The sequence below is a fragment of the Falco peregrinus genome, chromosome 3 (assembly GCF_023634155.1).
Source record: "Falco peregrinus isolate bFalPer1 chromosome 3, bFalPer1.pri, whole genome shotgun sequence".
Taxonomy (NCBI): Eukaryota; Metazoa; Chordata; class Aves; order Falconiformes; family Falconidae; genus Falco; species Falco peregrinus.
In genome coordinates, this window is record NC_073723.1 from 93,198,415 (window position 1) to 93,219,944 (window position 21,530).

The following is a 21,530-nucleotide window of genomic DNA, read 5'->3' on the forward strand; positions in this document are numbered from 1 at the left end:
AAGCCCAATCTTTGCAAAAGGTGAATGGAAGAACAAAGGGAAAGGCTGATATGTATTGGAAAGCACATACACTTCCCAACAGTGCAGCAACTCCCAAATCTCACATTAGGAGCTCATGTGGTCTTTGACCCGACAGGAGAAAGAAATACTTACACCCAGTAAAGCAGCATCAGCAGGAAAGGACAGATGATGACGGCCTGGAGGACCTGCCAGTCCCTGCAGAGGGCAGCCAGCCCCGGCATGAGGAACTGCCCTGCCATCTCGATGAAGCTCGCCACCATGGTGATCATGAAGCGGTGCCCAGGAGGACAGAGCTCTATCCCTGAAACACAGAGCACATGCCAACGCATTAGCCCCCATCCAGCAAAGGCACCCACAGAGCATCTCTTCATGAAACTTTCAGGGAGTTAATGTCCTTCAAGACCTTCGACCAAAGTTATGCACAATCACATAAATCTTGTTTCTTCCTGTATTTGGGCTTCAAATACCCTTGCAGAAGCCCGTTAACTGCTGGCTGCGGTGCAAACACTGCAACTTGCACACACCTACTGCATCTCCTGCAGACCTGCTGTCGCTGTCAGCTCCCTTTCAGTCTCTGCCTAGAGAAGCATTTTATCAAGTTTTAAGTTATTCGTTTTTTAAAGGGAACGTAGGGTAAAACACAATCCAAAGATTTTTGGGTTCAGCCTTTTCACGCTTCTCAGAGATGCTGCATGCCTTTCCAATCCGTTTGCTGGGAGGCAGAAGAGCACAGCTCTCAGCAGGATACAGGCTCCCAGCTCATACGGGATGCCACCTGCCCACAGTTTAATATGCTACGACTCAGCCAGTTTCAAACTGGATTTTGCTGAGTGGGTTGTTTCTGGGTTTGCTTTTTGTTTTCACAACAGCTAATCTTGATCAACTTTCAAACGAGCCAGCCTTCCATCTGTCTTATCCTGTCCTCCATACTATCTTTTGCTGTGGGGCAATTTACTGCCATCACTGGCATCACTGGTTGTCTTAGCTGCCTTGTGACTAGCGAGTTCAGCAGATTAAAAGTTTCCTTAAACCTGGAATTCTGGCTACCTTTATTCAGTCCTCAGAAATTAAGATGAATTTATCAGAATGACAGCTTTTTTTTTTAAAAAAAAAACAAACCAAAATAACAAAAAAACCCCACCAAAAACCCCCAGAAAAAAAAATCACAAGAAATAGCAGAAAAATTGGACTGCCTTGTGGAAATATATTCAAACAATTTTGTCACCAGTAAGATTGCAATAGAAGCCCCTATTTCATATTTCCCATTTTCCCATATTCACTTCTACAGATTAATAATTAAGCACAATAAACCTGCCACAAATGTGTAGTACTTATCGGCATGCTGATACAGAAATATAGGCTCATAAACATTCATGATATGTTGCTGTCAGCACTGTTGTATTTCCTTGGGTTGTTTCCTAGGGTTATCTTAAATTAGAATTTAACGGTTGTTAAAACTGTAATTGAAAAGCTATAAGCTAATAGGAAGAGATGACAACTGCTCCTTCATTCACTCTCTCATCTGCAGCTTGTTCAGCATTTATCACTGTAACACAGATTTAAACTAGTTGACCAGGAACTAGCTTGTGGATCAAAATGCAGGATTAAACACCACACATTCCTCCCCCCCCCCTTTTTTTTTTCAGCCAATGACAAAAACTATTGATGGATTTTTGCCAATACAGAAGGAAAAAGAATCTGTTGTGAGGCAGCCCAAATTTTCATTAGCTTAACCACAAACACAGCAGCTTTGGAAAAGAAAGGGCAGGGAAAAAAAACCCTCAAAGATTCTCACTTGCTATAAAAGGCTTTTACATTTTAATTAGAAAAACAAGATTAAAACACAGAGCTCCTTATGACATTAATATGGTTTCATTCTTACTAATGAAGTATCCTAAGCCTAGGTGATTTTTTTTGTTCTAAGCAAAGAGGTCACTTCCGTTTCATTGCTCTAATCTTCAAATATAAAGCAGTTCTGTTTGTTTTTCTAAACCTTAAAGCCACAGTTACTCACATTCCAATATTCCTTCATTAAGTACAAGGATGAGTTTTGTTGCTATAGAAACGGGAAGTCTGCATTAGATACATAAGGCTTTGGCATTTCAATTGAATTGCTTAGGTTAATATCAGATAAAAAAAATAACCAAGAGAACAACTTTTATATAAAGTCAGAAAGAGGTGTCCAAATAATAAAGTTACATTAAGGCACTGGTGCACAGTACATAACTATATGCAGCAGTTATTTGTTGTATAGAAAGGAAATAACTTCAGAGATTGTTTAGCATCTATTTCCGTCTCTGCATTATCCCATGCATATGATCAATTTTACCCTTTCCTCTAAAAAAGCTGGAGAAAACAAAAAAATAATCCCTCCTATAGCTGGGTGAGCATGGCTTCCGAGTGACCTCAGCAGGCACTCTGCGTATGTGAAATACCACATTTCAGTTGAAATGTTTTTCATATTAGGACAGCCTACTGTCTTTCCGACATCTCTGGTATCAATTTTATACAACAAAAACCTTTGCTGCAGTTTCTAGCAAGCATCTATCAGCCAGCCAGCCACCTTCCCCAGCACCAGGGAAGTCACCTCGCGCCCTGCTGGTGCTGATGCTGCTGCCACAACACACCCAGGCACGAGGCCCCCAGTTTGTGTGATAAATGGCTAACTCAGACAAAATCACTACAAGACAGAGATCAGCTTTATCCATCCGTGGCAAATTCAGTAAAAAAGCTCCTGCGATCCCACTCACTGAAAAGGTTTCTACCTCAACTACTTTGTAGAGTGCGGAGCAAACTCTGGTCATACACAAAAATAATGGAAATCACCATCAATACCAACCCCTTCTGGATACATCCGTTTGCTCTAATTGAAAAAATTTTGTCTGGGCAAGGAAACAGGCATGGAAAGGATTTTGCTTCCTTGTCCAGCATTTCTACTCTGTGCAACACAGTGGGAGCAGCAGATCCGACTCAGATGCCTAATTTCTGTAAGTCCCGGGCAAGTGGTTGTCTGGGCAAGTTGAAACCTGCATGCAAAGCAGTCCTGCAGCACTTGGGCAGTGAAATCAGGCATGCCTGGGACATGTGAAGCAGACTTTCTGACCATCAATAGACACCCAGCAACAGCAGACATCACAAGCGCAGAAGCTGGACCCTGCCAGAACTGCTCCAACACGCTGTAAGTACGACCCAGCCTGACAGCAACTGTCTTACCACATGTGCGATGCAGACCTGGGCCCCACAGGCATCACAAGACACTGAACACACCAGACTCATGGCACAGCATACACCTCTGGCTGGGAAACGCAGAAACAAAGCACAGAATTCCTCCTTTGGGACCCTATCCCGTATGCCCTTCTGCTGCAGAAATGACCAAATCAACGTTCAGCAGCTTCACAGCCTGCAAACCTGGCGCAGGGAGAGCCGGCGTGAACTACGTCCCTTCTTACAAAGGATTGAAAAATTTCTGGTGGCTGTTTGATGCACAGAAAAGTAACCCCACTACTGACATGCAGGATGGGCAGACACATTCTGGCACAGAAGGAACAGTACTGGGGGCAGACACATTACTCTGCAAGTCTGCATGCAGCAATTTGTATTCAAAGTATTCAAAACGGTGATGAAAAAAGGCAGAGTAAAAGTGTGCGTGTGTGTATATGAGCGTATGCGTGTGCAAGAGCAAGCAAGCAAACAAGCAGGCACCAGAAGGGTGGGCAGAGTATGGAGTAAGGGAATGGCACATGCCCATTGTGCCAATTGCATCCTACCTACCCGTGATTTCATTCAAATAACAAGAGGAGGAGGAACAACGTGACCTGCAGGCAAGTTGTCACGAAGATGAAGAACAGGATTAGAGTCATAAAATATCAAGACTATGGGGGCAGAGGAAAGAACCAAAATTCATGAAGTTTGCCTGTGAATTACAAGGGATGAGAAAAAAGAATGAAACAAAAAATTGTAAACATCATCAACGCCTAAATGGTATGAAAAGCAGCTCCAAGCTGGTTCATTTTTGCTTGCCAAGAACAACCTCAGGGATGTGATGAGGACACAGCAGCCACTGACACTTGTCCTCTGTGTCACACAAATGATCCTGGCCAGAACATGCGGACAAACACCTTGGACCTTGAGAGTGCCTGGGTGTGAGAACATGCAGGAATGAAATGCGTTAAGAGGATGAGCATGGTTGTGCAAATCTGCCTACTTAGAGACCGTTTTGGGAAAAAAAAAAAATCACTTTGTCCTTCTGTAAGATCTCTTATCTAGTTATTTAGAAATTCCATGAGAAATCTTTTCAAACATTAACCAAGGGAATAAGAACTGTAGCAGCTATATTGGCTGTTGCTAGTGACAAAGGAAAAGCTCAAGGAAAGTACTTTCAAACCAACGGTTTTGGTATACTAAGAGGACACCACAAGACCACAGTGAGTCGGATCGAATAAGATCTCCTGAGCAGGTTTTGGAATACTGAAGTTACTTTTCTTTAAAAGGGATTAATTTTTCCTCCCTTACTCCCCCTACAAACCCCTTGTGGCACAATCCTTTGGGACACTTGTTAGGAAGAAGGGAAAACCTGAACAAGCCTTCAGAGGGAAAAGCAGACCCATCCACAGAGCACATGAAGCGCTGGGAGGCCCTTCTGCAAGTGCACCTGCAGTTTTGCCATAAAGGAGCTGCATATAAACATCAGCAAACCAATTCATTACAGCCATATGGCATTTGAACTGGTGCATGCCATTTGTGCCACCTCACCTGGATACAGGTGTGCCTGGAAGAACCCAGGGAGCAGAGCAGAGCAGAAAGGAAGATGTTTCTGGAGTCAGGCTGTAGGGAGATGAGGTACGGCACATCTCAGACCTGCACACATTTTTGGAGTGTCTGCGAAGAGCCATTAGGCCTGAAAGGTTTTGCTTTATTTTTTATAGTCTTTGGAAATGTAGAAATAGCTTGCAGAAGACAACAGTGCTCTAGATTGTGTTCCACAGCAAAATCAATTGTCCCCAACAGCTGAACAAAATGGCTGGTATTTATGGAAAAGGACAGGGCTCCTTCATGTATCTTGGTGTGACTGGTGAAATTTAGGAAGATCCCAACATCATTGATATGTCAGGTGGGATGGTGGGTGGAGTTAGAGCGCCTGCTCCAAGCGAGACCAGGGCACTCTTCCCACCAGCATGCCTCACAAGCTGCATGGGCCACACGGACGAGCCAGGAGGGCTTGTGGCTGGGCCATGCCAGCTGTACAACTGCAAGCACTGCGACTTGCTGGGACATGGGTGAGGAGGGAGCTGATGAAGAGCCTCTGCAATGCCATGGGGGCTCAGCCCCACCACATGCAGAGCTGCTCCCTTGCACAGGAGGTCACTGTCCCTGGGCATCAGCAGGGAAAGGCACAAGAAAACCATGGGTCAGACAACTGGTTAACCACTGCAAATGCAACCGGCACTGGTGACATGGGGCACATGGATTTTAGATCGGAATGGATTTTAGATTGGAAAGGACAAGTTGCCTTTGCTAACAGCTTCTCCTCTCCCTGGCATTGGGATGGATAAACCCCTGGTATACCCTTGACAACAATTTTTCAGGCAACCTCTTCTGAAAAGAAGATGGGAAATTGAGTTAAAATTATCTAAGCATGCCATGGCCTGAAATCTGCAATGCTGCCTTTTCCCGTTTCCAGCTGGCTCTTCTCTCCCACCCTCTCCACCTGCAGCTGTGGAAAGGAGCAGTCTGCCTAGAGGAGATGGGCATACGGACAGGAGACGGGGGAGGACCACAGTAACACCGGGTTAACATCAGCTCACGTTGCTTAGCCCACCTCCTCCAAACCCCACTGGGCGACCTGTCATCGCCATGAAGGGATTAAGGGCCACATCCCATCCTTTTTCACTTAGTTTTACACTTGCACACCGCTAACAAATAATTGGTTTCAGATTTCAGAAACCCTCTCATTTGTCTTCAAAGACTGACATTTATTCTCACAGGATATTTGCACAAGGATGAACAGCAAATACTTTTATTTAAAGAAAAAGAAAAAAGAAGTTTTAAGTCATTTGCAAATAATATATCAAGAAGAAAAAGAGGTTAAATCACACTGCCTGAACAACTCTCTAGCATCCACTCACCCATCTCCAGTCCCAAAACACAAAGCAATTCTTGCACCGCAGCCCAAGCGCTAGCTCCATCAGAAACCACAAGCTAACCGCTTTTTGTGCCTTTGCAGTTTTCTCTCCCTGCCCAGTTTCAGTCTATGAGACATGAAGACTGTAATTATATAGGAGTATCCCTTGGAGAAAATAGCCAGGACAAAGCACCTGAAGTCTGGGCAACAGCATTCCCACTGAATGAAATCCCCGAGGAGACAATCTAATTCTAGACTCACATTCACAGTTTTACATTATATATATATATATATATTAAAAAAAAATAATCACAAGTTTTGACAGTTTCCTTCATATTACCATACACCCAACACTCTTAATTCCCTCCCTGTAAGGACTCCTCAAGATGTCCCCCTATCCCAAAAGGAAGGAAAACAATCAGACTGAGATGAACAAGGCCCATATTATCAGTTGAGCAGAAGAAAGCTCAGGCAACACAGCTTTTAGGTGTAAAATGCAGGACACCTGAAGTTCCCAGGGGTGTTGGCATCCGAAAACACCAGGGCTGTTTGCCTCTTGGCCCCAGCAGCTGCTGGCTCAGTCAAGAGTAACGTGCAGGCTGTGCCCCTAAGACAGGATTTTGCATTTGGACTCTGCTTTACAACAGAGCACAAAAGGAAAGAAAAAACATCTCGGAGCACTTAGTTTTTCAAGCTATTCAGCACTTCCAGCATGTCCCACCACTGCTGTGCTCCCCAAGCTGACCCTTCTGGCACAATGTGCTCTGCCACCTCCATCACAGTGATCCTTAAAGACTGCTGGGAGGTGACCCTGTCCCCACAGCTGCTGTATTTCCTAATTCCCACCAAGCTCTCTCGAACCTCGGGGGCCTCTTCTTCCTTCAGCACTCTCCGTGGAATTTGCCCTCTGCTGTAAACAGATCATCTCACTGGATATTCCTAGAATAACATGGCCCGCGAGCTCACTTGTGGCTAGTCGACAAGATAAAATTGCAGCAAAACCTATTAATAAACTCCCAGACAAGCCTAGCTGGCTGCTAGGGGGAGACGTAAATAAATAAATCCCAGCATATCTGTTTATATACCTAAATTTCCAGGTGATTTGAAAGCCCTACCCACGGGCTATTTACACTCCTCACCCAAATCAGCACACTTCTGATTCAGCGCCGGCTGAAATGGCCCAGGTTAAGCCCGCACTCACTTCTGGCCGAGTTTAGACACGGAGCACATTTTCTTGATCATCTTTGCCATCACCAGAAGTTACGGTGGAAAGCACCATGTGTAAATACAGTTTATTAGAGAACAGCAAACGAAGCAGCGCGTGGAAGGAAAGGGTATCGCTGCAGTGCATGGACAGCCACCAACTGATGTAAGCACAGGACAGAGACAGAGTGGAAAGGAAGGAAAAATCTAATTTCCTCTCTGGAGAAATCCAATCCACTGCAAAGCAAAGCAAGCAGTAATAGACTGAACCTCCATGGGTCGAGTAATAAAAATGGGATTATTTTCCCCAACAGCACAGCAGGACAGAAATTACTCTAAAATAGATCTACGAACTGACATAGGTGCTCCTTCAAAGATACTTTTCTACTCATCATAGGTTTGGTGAGGGGTTCTTTGAAACACGTGCTAGCCCACCATTTTTATCTAATTAATGCTTTTAATGTACATCAAATCACTCGTCTGTGCACTGACACAACCCGAGGTGACAGAGCTGTCAGGCTGGCTCCAGGGCAGGCAGACAGCACGACACCACCAGATGTGCGGTGGCACTCTTCACTTCTGACCTGCACAGATAACCCATATCTACCGGATGGAGCTATCAGATAGGCAGATACCTAACCAGAACAGATATCTTTCTTACCAAAACTGGATCAGACATTCATTTGGTATGCAAGTACCAGGGTAGTGCTAAAACTGATGCTAGGCAAAATACCTTTTAGATACACTACTTAGCCTCTACTGCCATGAACACTACAACGTGCATAGAGAGGCGTAGCATGAAAAAAGTAAGCACGGCTATACCTCTCGTCCAAAACCCAAACAAAACACAAGGTACAACCTTCCCTCTCGATACTTTCCGCATGCCTGGCTCTCTCCTGTAAGGCACAAATGAGTAATATGCCAGTTTCAGCCCTTGCATTGCTGTCAGGGTGTTTCAGGAGGAACTCTCCCCACAGGCAGAGGGTTTGGACTGCACACATCAAGCCACCCTAGGTTCGATGCAGAACATCCACCCCCCCCCACGAATGCAGCTGCAGGAGCTGGGGACCGCCTTGGCACCATGTACGTTCAGCTGAGCCCCTTCCTGGGGCCAGGCTGGCTCACAGTAGGGAGCTGGACAGGGCAAGGGTGAGCTCGGTTCCTCCAGGCACAGGAGACCCTGAGCAGAGGCTGCATGACCACTGCGTGGGACGCAGTGATGCCTGCGATTGGGCTCTGGTTCCCAGGGAGCATCAACGGCAGGGAAGGGAGCACGCGTCACTCCTCTGTTCATCCCATAGTATCCGTATCTGCTGAGCTTTACATTGCACAAGACAAACAATGTCTTACACAACAGCCGACTGCGTAAGAAACATTTAACATACCGTACTGCCTGCCACTCACAAAGTAACAAAACCAAGGAAATGTTAAATCACATTTGTGGTACTGCAGTTGCCATCTATCCTACTTGCAGAGAAAAGCAGCAGCATCTCCACTGCTGCCATAAGCAGCTCCCAGCCAACACTGATTTTTGATGACAGCTCCTGTATGTGAATAGCAGCATTATGAAACAAAACCGGGAGGATGCCCCTGGAAACCTGAACAGCAGTGACAAAAAGCATAAAAACCTGCTAGATACAGAACACACCAATTTCAGAATAAAGATGACTTAAATGCAATTAAAAGGTGATTAAAAAGCTTTGCCATGACATATGTCCTCATATACATTCCTCCTCCACCTCCAGTCCTTAACTTCCTACCCCTCATTAAGAGACTCTCCAAACCCATATAAATATTGGTTTATTTTTGCACAAAACTAAGACTGCATAGAAACACATTGGATTCTTCCTTGTTTCAAAAAGGTGGCTTGCTCTAAAGAAAATGCACAGATGATTACAGGAATATTTTGCAAATTGAACACCTCTGCTGTTTACAACAGCTGGCTCCTTTTCTCTTGGCAGGATCTAAATCACAATTGGCATCTTTTTGACAAGAATGAATGAGAGCAGCTGAAACAAAAACCGGTGTGAGAGGTATCAGAGTAGCTCATTTTCTTTGATGCTTCAGATGAAAGGATTCTGTATCTGTACTTGTTAGTGAATTTTTAGCAATATCGTAGCCACTTAAAATAAGAATAGAGAAGAAATTCAATAGCCACAAATCTGCATGGCAGTCTCTTAATTAACCAAGCGGCAAACGATATTCCAACAGCAGCTGTTTCTAAATCTCAGTTTGCAACCTCCAGATGGATGACAGTTCTCAAAAAGGAGAGAACAAAGAAATAACAGCCTAACACCTTGTTTCAGGTTTATTAAATGTTTCCCTGCTCACTGAGGCAGCAGGGCAGCAAGGGGCAGCCCCTCTCCCCCCCGAGCACTGGTCCCACATGAGATGCTCCTCCAAGCCAGAGATTTTCACTGTTACTGTGCTACTGTTGGACAGGTGAATAAATGCACCGGATCTCAGATTTAAGCATATTCCCAGCAGAACCGCACGCTGCTAACAAGAATTTGACATGGGAGCCTCGAGCTGTTTGCAGCCTAGCTTACCAAGCAAGAAAAGACAAGCACAGAGGAAACCTTTAAATGGAAGGCCAAGAAATGAACTTGGTGCTCCCAGGGTCTTAATAAAGCACTGCCTGCCCTGCACACCTGCCCTTGGACTGGAGGAGGATGGCTTGTCTGAAGGATCACACACCAGCGGCACAACCCCAGGAAAGCATCTTGTTCCTTTAGCTTGTGTCAACAGAATAACAAGCCCTCCAAAGGCTTACATACGTGGAGTCTAAGCAAACATTTGGGTGGCTGGTTATTAAACTCTCATAAATACAATTGGTTTATATATATATTTATATATATATATACACACACAAATATACAATTGTAAAGGCAAAACCCCCTAGTTCCTTTTTCTTCCCTGCTCCCCATTCTGATGTCAAAGGTGATCACTAGACATTTGGGTGATGCCCTGCAGTACCCTGTGCCATTTCAGAGGACCTGAATAGCTCAGGTGGCATCACCAGCATCGGGGATTGCCCACAGTACCAGAGTGCTGGCTGAAAGCATGCATCAAGGACCAGCAGAAATGCAATTTAATCAAAAGCAATTAGTAAGCATCTTTGTGAAAGGCTGTCACACAGCTGGCCCACAGGGCATCCTTGTTTTTAAAGATTCATGCCAGGGATTCTAGATAAATGTTTCATGAATGTGCTGTGAAAGGGGAACTGGGGGGATTCAGAGCCAGTAAGTCATTATATTTTGGATGCTTTTAGCAACACGTGCATTTGCTGGAGAAGGAAGTGCTGGTCAAACTAAGGGGTGACTTTCGCATTAATAATCCTCTGTCTCCAGAATTCGGTGTCAAGCCTGACACAGGTCTGGGGAAGGCAAAGGCAGGCAGGCAGGCAGAACGGGAATGCCCAGCCGACCAGAGGACTGTGCCATACAGCACTCACAACCATTGCACCGGAATAGGATAAGCAGGACAGCCCCCAGTTGTGTCTCCTCTAATTTTAAATCTATGATGACAAAAAATGAAAAATGAGGTTGTGATAGTATATAGGTGGTAGAAAACTCCTTCTGGTATAAAAGCAGCCCATGCACAGTTAGAAGTAGTACAGTTTTCCCTCTTCCATTTCCCAATGAGCTTTTATTTTCCAAGTAACATTTCCATAAGGGAGGGGAAAAAAAAATGTTCCAAGGGAAAAACAAAATACCACTGAAGGTTTCTTTTCTGTCAACTGCTTTTAAAGTGAAAAAGATACGACTTCCAACCTTGGGAAAAAAACCCTGCTTCCTGAAGCTATTAAAGTTATCGTAATTTTTATTCAAAATTAAATCTTCAGGTTTTAATTACAGGCTTTTATTCTTTATATTAAATACATGAACTGTGCGCTGTAGAGGATACCTTCCACCACCCTGCGCATGAGGAGCGTTCTGTATTGCGGGCTCTGCTCGTGGCTGGTCTGTGGGCAGCTCCACAGCAAACAGCATAACTCAGCGAGTTCAGTACGAGGGCAGAAAACTTGTCAAGGAAAGAGCATTCCCTTTCCAGCCCGTCTCTATTGCAAGCCAAGGTTAACTCAGGAGGGCAGCACCTGTAGTAGCATGCACAGAGGTGAGCACCGTGGAATGCCTCTCATGTGCTGCTGTCATGTATGAAATTAAAACGGTCTCGTAATTGCCAAAGCTTAAACGTTCCTTAAATTTCTTCCTTGCTATCTTCACAAATACCATCTGTGAAAAGTTCTTCGCCTGAAATACTGAATTCCTTGGATTGGTAAAGCCTGACTTGAGGGCGAAGACCAATAAAAGGGCAGCCAGCATTACAATGCCTCCAGCACTCCATATTTCCATGTAAATGCTGTGCAAAGGACCAAACCAGACCACCTGAAAACATCCACCGGGATACAAAGTTTTCCCAGGATCATCGAGTGGCTTTGTTCAAGAGCATCTCACAGCCAAGAATATGTAGTTTCACAAGGGTATAAGACTAATACAACCTGATAAAACTGCGGTAAGAGCTAAATATTTCTGCTGAATGGATGGAAAACCTACTGTTGCTTTACAATACCTTTGAAAAAGAGAAAGCTCACTTTTCTTAATATCCTCTTTTGTGGAGACTGGCAAGTAGGCTGGGAATACACCGATCTCCCTGAGCAGAAGCCATCTTCCCGTAGAGGAGGGTGGCTTTTCTCCACTGAAAGACCTCTTTCAAGAAAACAACCACTTACCAAAGCATTCAAAGATGGCAACACCTGCTGATTGGTTCCAAACAAAACTACAATGATTTGCTGATCTAATTAATAACACAATTATTAAAAGGAAAACAAGCTCCTTGGAAAGAATCCAGCTGCAGTTCACGGAAGCAGATTTTACTTGTTCGATTACAACATTAGTAAACATTGTACACATCACAGCTACAGCTAAAATTGTAAAGATATGTGCTTGCACCCACCCCTTGGGAGATGAATGACTGTTAACCTTTTCTTACCAATTCTTAAGTGTCTCTATGTGATCCTCTGTGTTTCAAATGGCTGTTCCTATTGAGTGGTGCTTCACTGTACCTGTTGAAGGTGCAAAGTCAAAGGAGACCAGACCTGTGAGTAGACGCAACACTGCCTAGGAGACCAGCTGGCAGAGCCTGGTGTAGACCTCACCTTGCTTAGGTACAGCCAAATGTGCTCTTAAGGTCAGGGGATTTCTGGGAGGTTCTCTCTGTAGTAAGTTCTGTTACTAACTGTGAAGAAAAATGCAAAGAGCACGCAGTTTCTCGATTAATTGTATGTTTGTGCAGCAATACTTACATTGCTTACAGGACAAACAGCAACATGACTTCTACATGCTACTCCCTATGCCTGCAATGCATACCAGAGATGCATGACATGCAGCGTTAGGCTTCCCTCGCTCAGGGAGCAATTTCGGATACATCAGAAAAACCTGCTATATTTACCACCCTTTTGTAGAAAGAGAGAAACATGTAGGTGGGGTGGGAGAGGGGAGGAAGAGTGGTAGAAAGGAGATGGTGGCCATGGAGGAATGGGAAAAACGATAGACCAATTGTCCCCATCTCATCATATCAGATTTCCTTCCTACACTGAGCTATGAACAAATCACTCTGTTGCTTGACACAACAGAAGCAATTCAGTTACTGTTTCCAAATTTTCCTTTGGGTCTTCTTGCAGAGCCAGTAAAGAGGTAAGAAGGGGCTGAACTGGAAAGGTACGACAGCTGAGCTCAGTTTTCAGCTCACTGATTTGTTTCATAACTGTATGCAACCACTTAAAGGAATGTGCTAAAATAAACAATTTCCAGCCATGAGAAAAATACTGGATGTTGGGAGAAAAAGTCTCTGTGGCTGATCCTGCCTTTCCCAGTGTGACAAGGGGTCCTTGGCACCCCCACCCAGGGCTTGGACACCAGCACCTCTCCAGGTCCCAGTATTGCTGGCACGCAGCAAACCTGAATGCACCACAGGGGTACGCATCCCCTGTGGCACAAGCACCACAGAAACATCTTAGGGACATGACCATCTCCCAACCCAGGTAACCATGGATACAGTAGAAGATGACACGTGCTCCGAGACTCCAGAGCAGCACCAGGCACTTACCATTGGCACATGGCTCAAGGGAACAGCATCCCCAGGGAAGGAGGGCAGAGCTGTTCCCCAGACCATTCATACCACAAACCTACAAGCTGTTGTCTCAAAAACACGTGGGAACAAGGAGGAACTGATTCCTGGCTTCAAAGTTGCACAGTCCAATTAGGAAAACCACCTTGTACCTAACATCCAGATTTTACTAAGTTATCACGTGAAGAGCTATATCCAAAAAGCATTCTGGCTTACATGGGAACTAAGCATAGCTACATCTGTTAGGGCTGTTCTTCCTGAAAAATAAGGTGGAGAAAGAATTTGAAAAAATACAGTTATGACCACTTACATTTATATATGATTACAGAAGCAGAGAAAATGCAAACTGTTCCTCTGAGTGATGTTTCTAATCAAAATTTGAAGGGGAAAAAAAATTAAAGACATTTGGAGGTGCTGCAAATCCTTCAGCTATGAAAGACATGTGGAGAGTGCCGCCAAAAAACAGTCATATTTATTACAGTGAACTCTGATGTTTGGTCAATGAATGATAAAGCTCAGAGGGCTATATAATTAGGATGCATATGGAATTCTGAGCCAAGAGCAAAAATAAATAAGTAAATGAGGAGTAACAGGAAAGAGTGATAAAAATAAATAAATAAAGAGCAAAAGTGTTCAGAACTACAGGTCCTACAGAATAAAATAAATTACAAATTACAAACCAAAAAGCGTCCATTGTGTATCTAAGTGGAATAGACATATTATCCCATTTAGGAACTAGAGTGAGAAAACCAGCCTTATTATTTTTCTTTTTAGTTTTCATTATTGAAAGCGCAGTCTTAAAGGGAAAATATTTTTGCCTGCTCCAGGTTTGGCCAAGGGCCTGAAGGAACTTCCGAGCAATGAGATTTGAGGATCACAGATTTAAGCGAGAGAAATGATGCCCACGAGTCTCACCTGGAGCACGAGCTGTCGGGAACCAGCCGGCGAGCAGGTCCCTTTACACATCCCTGCCCATTTGCACAATGCTCCCAGACATGGGGAACGTTCACTCGCTATTTTCTCACCTAAAAAAAATGGCCAGAGCTGGAAATCCTGGAAAACAGGATTCAGGCTGGAGCCACTGGGTGCTGGGGCTGCTCCAGGTGGCTGCTGAGTGATGGGCAGACATGAAGCACACCCCTGCTGCACTGCTGGCCCCACTGCACACCAGCCTTGCCCCGGGGCAAGTTTAAGCTCAGGTTTCTAAGAACAGGAGCTTCTGTTATTGTCACTATTTCCTTATTTTAACAGGAATATGTGGTTACATGACTAAGCCATGATAAAACATAGAACTTCTACAAAATTACATGATAAACAAGTTAAGCCATTTCTTCAGTCACTTCCTCACATTTATATTCTAGGCAGATGTTTCACACAGAAGGAGGAATGTAATTTCTACCAAGAGTAAGAGTAGAAAGAAGTAAACAAAAAGAACCTTTTCTAAATAAACCACCTTCCTTTCTAGCTCTCGCCCAAAGGAGAGGAAATGCCGGGCGTTCACAAGCGCTGGGTGACACAGCACCCTGACCCACTAGCAGGTGAGCGAGATGCTGGACCTCTGCTCAGCGCCCAGCCTGCCAGAGCCTCAAAGGGAACGTGCTTGCGAAGAGTTATTTGGTGCTGTGTTGTCCTACGATGCTGCGATAACTCTAAACGTCAAAACCCCTCAGCCCCTGCAACCACCATTTTGGTAGAAAAACCTCTGCTCAGGGTGAGCCAGGACCAGACTAGTTACGTGCTGTGTTCCTTTGTCGCACACAAAATCACTGTCACCACAGTTTCTCTCTGTGTCCATGTACCAGCATAATACATCATTAGGTTTTCTAGCATGTAAAAACTCACAGCGTTATTTTTATCTTTTATTTGTCATTCCAAGTTTTTACGTTGCTTGGGATATCTGTGCCTATTTACAGGCATGCCTGAATAGGTCAGAATCTGCCTGTGAAAAATGTGTGACTCTGCAGTCCTCATTGTAATGCAGGAAAAGATACCCATCAGTTGGGATATATAGGTAATATCTCTAAGTGAAGAACCAGCAACACAGGTTTCTCTTGTCTTAACATCAACTCACGCTAAACCAGGAGAAATATTAAGTGCCCTGCTACCAGCAACAGACTTTTTGTTGTTATTTGCATAAATAATCTTAGAACATGGATGCCTTTCTATACATTCAGATAAATTAGAAATGTGAGGGAATGACAGAAGAAAAGCAGTCTTCCCTTGCAGTGATTGAAGGTCCATCTGCAGGTCATCGGACACAGCTTTGAGAGGCAGAGCAGGGCTGACTGCATCTCCGTGGCACTAGTTCTGCTCCGCAGCTGCCTTGGTGTGGTTCTTGCAGGGTTGCTCCCACCATCCAGGTACCTGCCCGCCCTGCAGGGTCCACCACCAATGCTGAAGGCCAGGGTCTGCTGAGCCCTGGCAGTCCAGCACATTGCTCTCTCCTTGGAAATCCCAGCTGCAGGCGCAGCCCCAGCCACACAGCAATCGCCCAACTTTGTACACAGTTGCAGCACAGCGGTATGGGAGAGTGCAGATACCGCCAAGTCTCAGAGCAGTAAGAGGTGAAGGGTCCTATTATTTTGCCTGCTCTACACTAAACAAGGGCACCAGTGGTGAAATGGAAAATTATGTTTCCATGAAGAAAAAAACTGCAAAGCAGCTAGCTAGCTTTTGCCCACTGTTTCACTCTCCAGCAAGAGACGAGCAGCTCTCAGCTGTCCTACGCTAAAATACACTCCCCTGCCCTCGCCCCACTAGTTGCATTTACAGCATTCACTGCCTGCAGGTAAACTGCAATTAAATACAGAGGTTAGGTACTCCAATAACAGACAACCAACCTCCAACAGTTTCACTACCAGTTTCCCTCGCTCCAAAATCCAGACAACACACACCCTCACCTTTGCCCACATGAAGTTAAACTATAGGCATAACCTTCACTGAGGTTGTTTTTCTTTCAGCCTGGCCAGAAGCTGTTGCTCAGATCACTTTGCATCTGACACTGTAGGGCTAAAAATAACACATCCACAACTCATCCATGTACTCACATACATTTGATTAAAATAAACTCATTTAAAAGGCAAGCCACCTTCAAAATAGAAACAAATGGATACCGAAAGGCTGAGGATTTAAAAGCCTGAGAACTGCTGAGCTAGTTACTGTCAGGCTGCCATCTCCACCGCGGTGCTGGTATCACCAGCAGTGTTTCTGCATAACCACATAAACAAAAATCAAAGCTAAAGAAAATCATGACTTTTTTTTAGGGGATCTGGAATTGAGGGAGGGATTGAGAGTAACAAAGAGATTAAAAAATAATAATAGTAAAATATCAAACACCCGGGGACAATCCTAACCACATTAATATATTCACTTCTGACTGACAGAAAGTGATACGCAAGCTCCCAAAAGGACAAGACAAACACAGGTAGCACAGAAATGGAACAAGGCAAACCTTCAGCCCCTGCCTTGCTCAGCCCTGGTCAGGCAGCAGGGTTCACTAGCAGGCTGGCAAGGAGATGGCTAAGCCTTGTTAACTCATGACCTTCCTCCCTTTCAGGGAACTCAATTTATAGCCAATTTCTGAACTCCAGATATGAGAAATTGGAAATGCTGATATAGACGGAGCTTCTGGCTTTTAGACAGCACAGCTTGGTTTTAGTATTGACCTGGCTGACTGGCAAAGAATCAACTGCAAACAGCAAAGAAGATTAAGATCTGAAGTGTGGCAGCAACTTCATTTCCAAATCCTTCTTCAAAACAGGAAAACTCCCTGTGCAGTTCACTGCATGGATGAGAGCAGGGAGCAAAAAATATCCAAGTTCTGGAAAAGTGTAGGCATGCAAGGCTTGCACTGATTTATTACCGACTTATCAGTAGCTAACACGGAAAATCAACTATCAAAGCAACAACTGTAAAATATTCTCCATTTTAACAATCGTTGCACACTCATTGCATGCTCTTCCTTCCTAGCAGATACAAAGATTCAAAGCTGTTTTTTCAATTTCAAAAAATGTCTGCACAAGCATAAAAAAAAGGGGAAAAAATGTTAAGGAGGATGAAAAAAAAAGAAAAACAATCACATTTGCTTTTCGGTATCCTCTCCCTTACCTAAACACGAATAATGTAACAGGGTCCCTGTATTCAAGTATAGGTCCTAAATACACAAACCTGAAGCTTCATTGTTTGGAAAACTGAATCAAAGTTCTTTGGAGATGCATGTAAAATAAATAACAATGTTTGGAATTGATGCTAATAAGGACATCCTTATGTCTAAATACTGTATATCCACACCAAGCTATTTACATCACTTTTAAAGCTAGACCTACTAATTTTCATACATCACACCAGATTCAATTGCCTATTAAAAGGATCTTCTTTTCTCAGTAGTCAATTATTCATTAACCTCCTAGAAACATTCATAGAAGGCACAATTTATTTCAGAAAAGAATAGGAAATCTGTGTTATAAAAACACCTGCATTTTATATTTCCTTACGACAGAAACAGAACAGTAGGACACTTAACTGGCTAAGATCAGGACAATCCTCAGAAGAACCACTTTGGACATTATTTTTAATATTGATATTAATGTGATGACAGCATCTGTAAATCAACATTTTCAGCCAAGGAATGTATTCCCAGCAGGAGAGCCTTACATTAAAGGCACTCCTGCAGTCCATGCAACAACATATCCTAAACCCGGTGCTTCTATGCTTCCACTTAGCCACTGACCACACTATTTCCACTTCAACAAAACATGCTCAATGTTAAAGGAGTCAAATCAACAGTTATACCACGGCAAGCATCGCCATGGGTTACAGAACACTTAATTAAAACAAGAGTATAACATATAGCCAACCATCCTAAGAATGTGTTTCTCTTGATTATACCTCTCACCAACAGGTATTTCACACCAAACAGTAGAAGGTCTCTCTGCTCCAGCCTCTACCTTCCACGGTTTCCCACATAAACCACTAAACGACTATGTGCTGCAGCCTATGCAGTCAGTTAATATTTATCCATATTTACAATACCTAGCATGTATCACCAAAGGATCCTAACACAAGTACTGTCTCTCAAAATAAACAGCAGTCGCATTCTGTTTGCTTAGGGCGATGCCTTACTCCAGCTCAAGAAAGCAGCAAATAAGAAAACTAACTAAATAAAAGGATCCTTGCTCTGAAATGAGATGGGGAATCTACCTAGGTGAGAATGTGGCTTGTGATACTCCTTCACCAAAGTGATCTGGGTTTCTCCTTCACATCTTACCAGAAAGGTGATGGGCTGGAGGGAAGAGTACTTCATCTCCTGACATTTCTGTCTCAAGCACGGCAACTGCAACTGGCCCGTGGATTTTGGGAATGATTTATAATAATTCAGATAAAAGAGGAAACTAGATATGCTTCAGTCCCAGTATCGTAACACAGCTGACCTCCATTGCAGTCACTCTCCAAAAAAGCAGGTTGATTAAAAATATCCAGTCTCCACAAGATTCACAAGTTGGGCCCCGCAACAGCTGAAGGAAGTTTGCTAAATTACAGACGGTTAAAAGTTGATAGCAACAAGGAATATTTGAGACATGGTTTCATTCGGAATTTGACAGAACTAGAAATATCATATTGATTAAAAACATGGCTGAAAACAGCTAACTGCCAAATTCTCTGGGGTGTGATTGCACTCACCAGTGCTATTCGCTGCTGGGACACCCACACTATTTGATCCCCTTTACTGGAAAGCAGAGTACATTTATTCACTTAAGTGAACTTCTTCCCTCATCCAATTTTTTTTTGCAGGGAGAACAGAAGATTATTTTGGCATTAAAGATTTTTTTTTTGTTTGGTTGGTTGTTTTTGTTTTGGTTTAAAAAAAACCCCAAACCACACACAAAACTACTGTATGTTTTAGGCAATGAAAAGCAAGAGCAGAGGTTGGCAGCCCCCAGCAAGGGGTCTGTGGTCCTTCCAGCAAGCACACATTTGAAAGCACCTTGTACACACTGGATCTGACCATGGGTTGTGTGGAAGAAGCCTTACACACCTGTGGTGCAATGACCAGCATCCCTCTAGCACAGTGGTTTGGGGTATCCGCATGGAAGCCAGCCCACTGAGGGCCCTCATCCCTTCCCCAGGTCCGGGGGCTGCTTCGACACCGGGCAGGTGATACAGGTTGTGCAGGGAACAGAGCATGCAGTGGGAGTGGGAGCCGGAGGCAAAACAGGGAGAACAGGGATGGGAAGATGCTGGCAGCAATCAGAGGCACCTTCTCTAATTGAAAGTACAAAACAAATGCCAGAGATAGGGGCTAAACCTGCCACACTGCATATCGCTACCAGTTTCAACAGCAAGCTGTCAAGTTATGCCAGAAAGATTCAAAGTACTGAACTTGCTGTAACATACAGCATGTCTGAGTCCCAGCTGACATGCTTCCCACCATGGAGGATCTGGGATTTGGTGTTGGTTGGCCACGCAGCCCTGGGGAATGACATTTGTCACCAGAGCACCACAGGCATGGCAGGGGAAACACTCCTGTTTGCAAAAAAACAAACGGTCCTCAACACACTCCTTGGCAGGTAAGCAGCCAAAGCACTGAATTTCCAAGGATGTGTGCAAATGGAGATGAGATGGGATGGGTAGGTCTGGTTTTTATAAAGCTTTAAGATAAGTAATGATGTCTGCAAATGTTATAGGACAGTTTTAGATGAAGCACTTAAAAGATCATGGGAGAGTCTTATATTACGGTACCAGTATTTTCCACACACATTACTTGAATTAAAATTTATCACTATAATAAGGCATACACTGAAGCATATGAAGACCCAAAGCCCAAGCCCTAATGCACTTTATATGGGATCAGATTAAGCAAAGCTGTGGCTAACAAACTAAGTCCTCTGTGACTGCAGCACATTCCCCACAAGAAGCTGGCTACAAAGTGCTGTACAAGCTCCAAAAGCGTACGTCTGTGTTGGAGCGACCATAACACCCTGGGGCACTAAGGGCCTTAACATCTTTGGAATGAAACAAAGAGAGGCAATAGAGAAACAATTTCTTAGTACATTTACAATGCTGGCAACAAAGCAGATTTTCATATCTTACATTAGAAAAAAAATGCATACCAGTCCACTGTGTTACACGCTTAGTAGTCCGGGCCAAAGCTGCTCCTAATGCAAAAGCATAGATCTGACGCTTAATAAATAATCCCTCAAAACAAGCAGCCTGACCTGCCCTCCCATCCTTCTTCCCATTTTCTTCTGTGTTAGCTGTTAGGTGCTGTGTGCTCCCAAACCTAGCTTGGGCATTGCGTGCACTTGAAATATGCTTCCGTGGGCACCATCAGAGGGCTCTCGGAGAGGCCAGTCTCCTTTGCACTGGGATTGCTCTTGCAAAGGGTAAGATCTTCCTCTCTTCCGTCTCATAAGCACACACAGGCAAGTGACTGTGTGTTTGGAGAGGAATAATTTCTTCCTTGAGAACCAGATGGAGGATGTCTTTTGCATAGGAAATCAAGGAACACAAATGGTGCTATGAAGGAATTAAAGACATTTCTCTTCCTAAGGGGCAACCTCAGAGACACTACCCAAAATACACAATTTGCCTATTTCACTGGTGCAGTCCTGCTTATTTCCAAAACCAGGCAGCATGTCAGGTTTCTGCACCAAGCAGAGCCATGGAGTGAGCAAAGGGAAGCATCCTCATTCAGAGACCAGTCTTCCCTTCCAAAGGAGCTGCATCCCTAGCAGCCTGGCACCCAGCCCCTTCCCACTGCCAAATGCCATCCACCCCAGACATTTCTTGCTTCTGTTACATTTAAATGGAGCGGAGGTCCACACAGACTTACCTACCACTCTACGTACTATTTTTAAAGCTACGGCTAAGTTGTTTCTAGCACCTGAAAACACCTGGGTCTCCACTGTGACTGCAAGGTAGACCTGTGCTCCAATGATAGAGATGCTTTTAAATGATGGCTAAAGCCTGCTGAAGTCTTAAAATGCACTTAAGTAAGCTCATGGTACTATTGTGACCTTTGACTTTGCAGTTTCATTTAGATATCACAAAAAAATTA

At 44.1% G+C, this 21,530-nt stretch overlaps 1 protein-coding gene across 4 annotated transcripts in view; it reads right to left on the minus strand.

The window, feature by feature from the left end:
* The window catches only part of SLC22A23 (solute carrier family 22 member 23), a 113,736-nt gene that overhangs the window by 35,079 nt on the left and 57,127 nt on the right, over positions 1-21,530 (minus strand). For all 4 annotated transcript variants that reach the window (XR_008746253.1, XM_055798427.1, XM_055798426.1 and 1 more), the window contains exon 4: positions 154-322. Coding sequence is in view for 3 of the 4 variants with exons in the window: in XM_055798427.1 (XP_055654402.1) it covers positions 154-322 (169 nt within the window). In the remaining variant the exon portion in view is untranslated. The remainder of the gene's footprint in view (positions 1-153; positions 323-21,530) is intronic.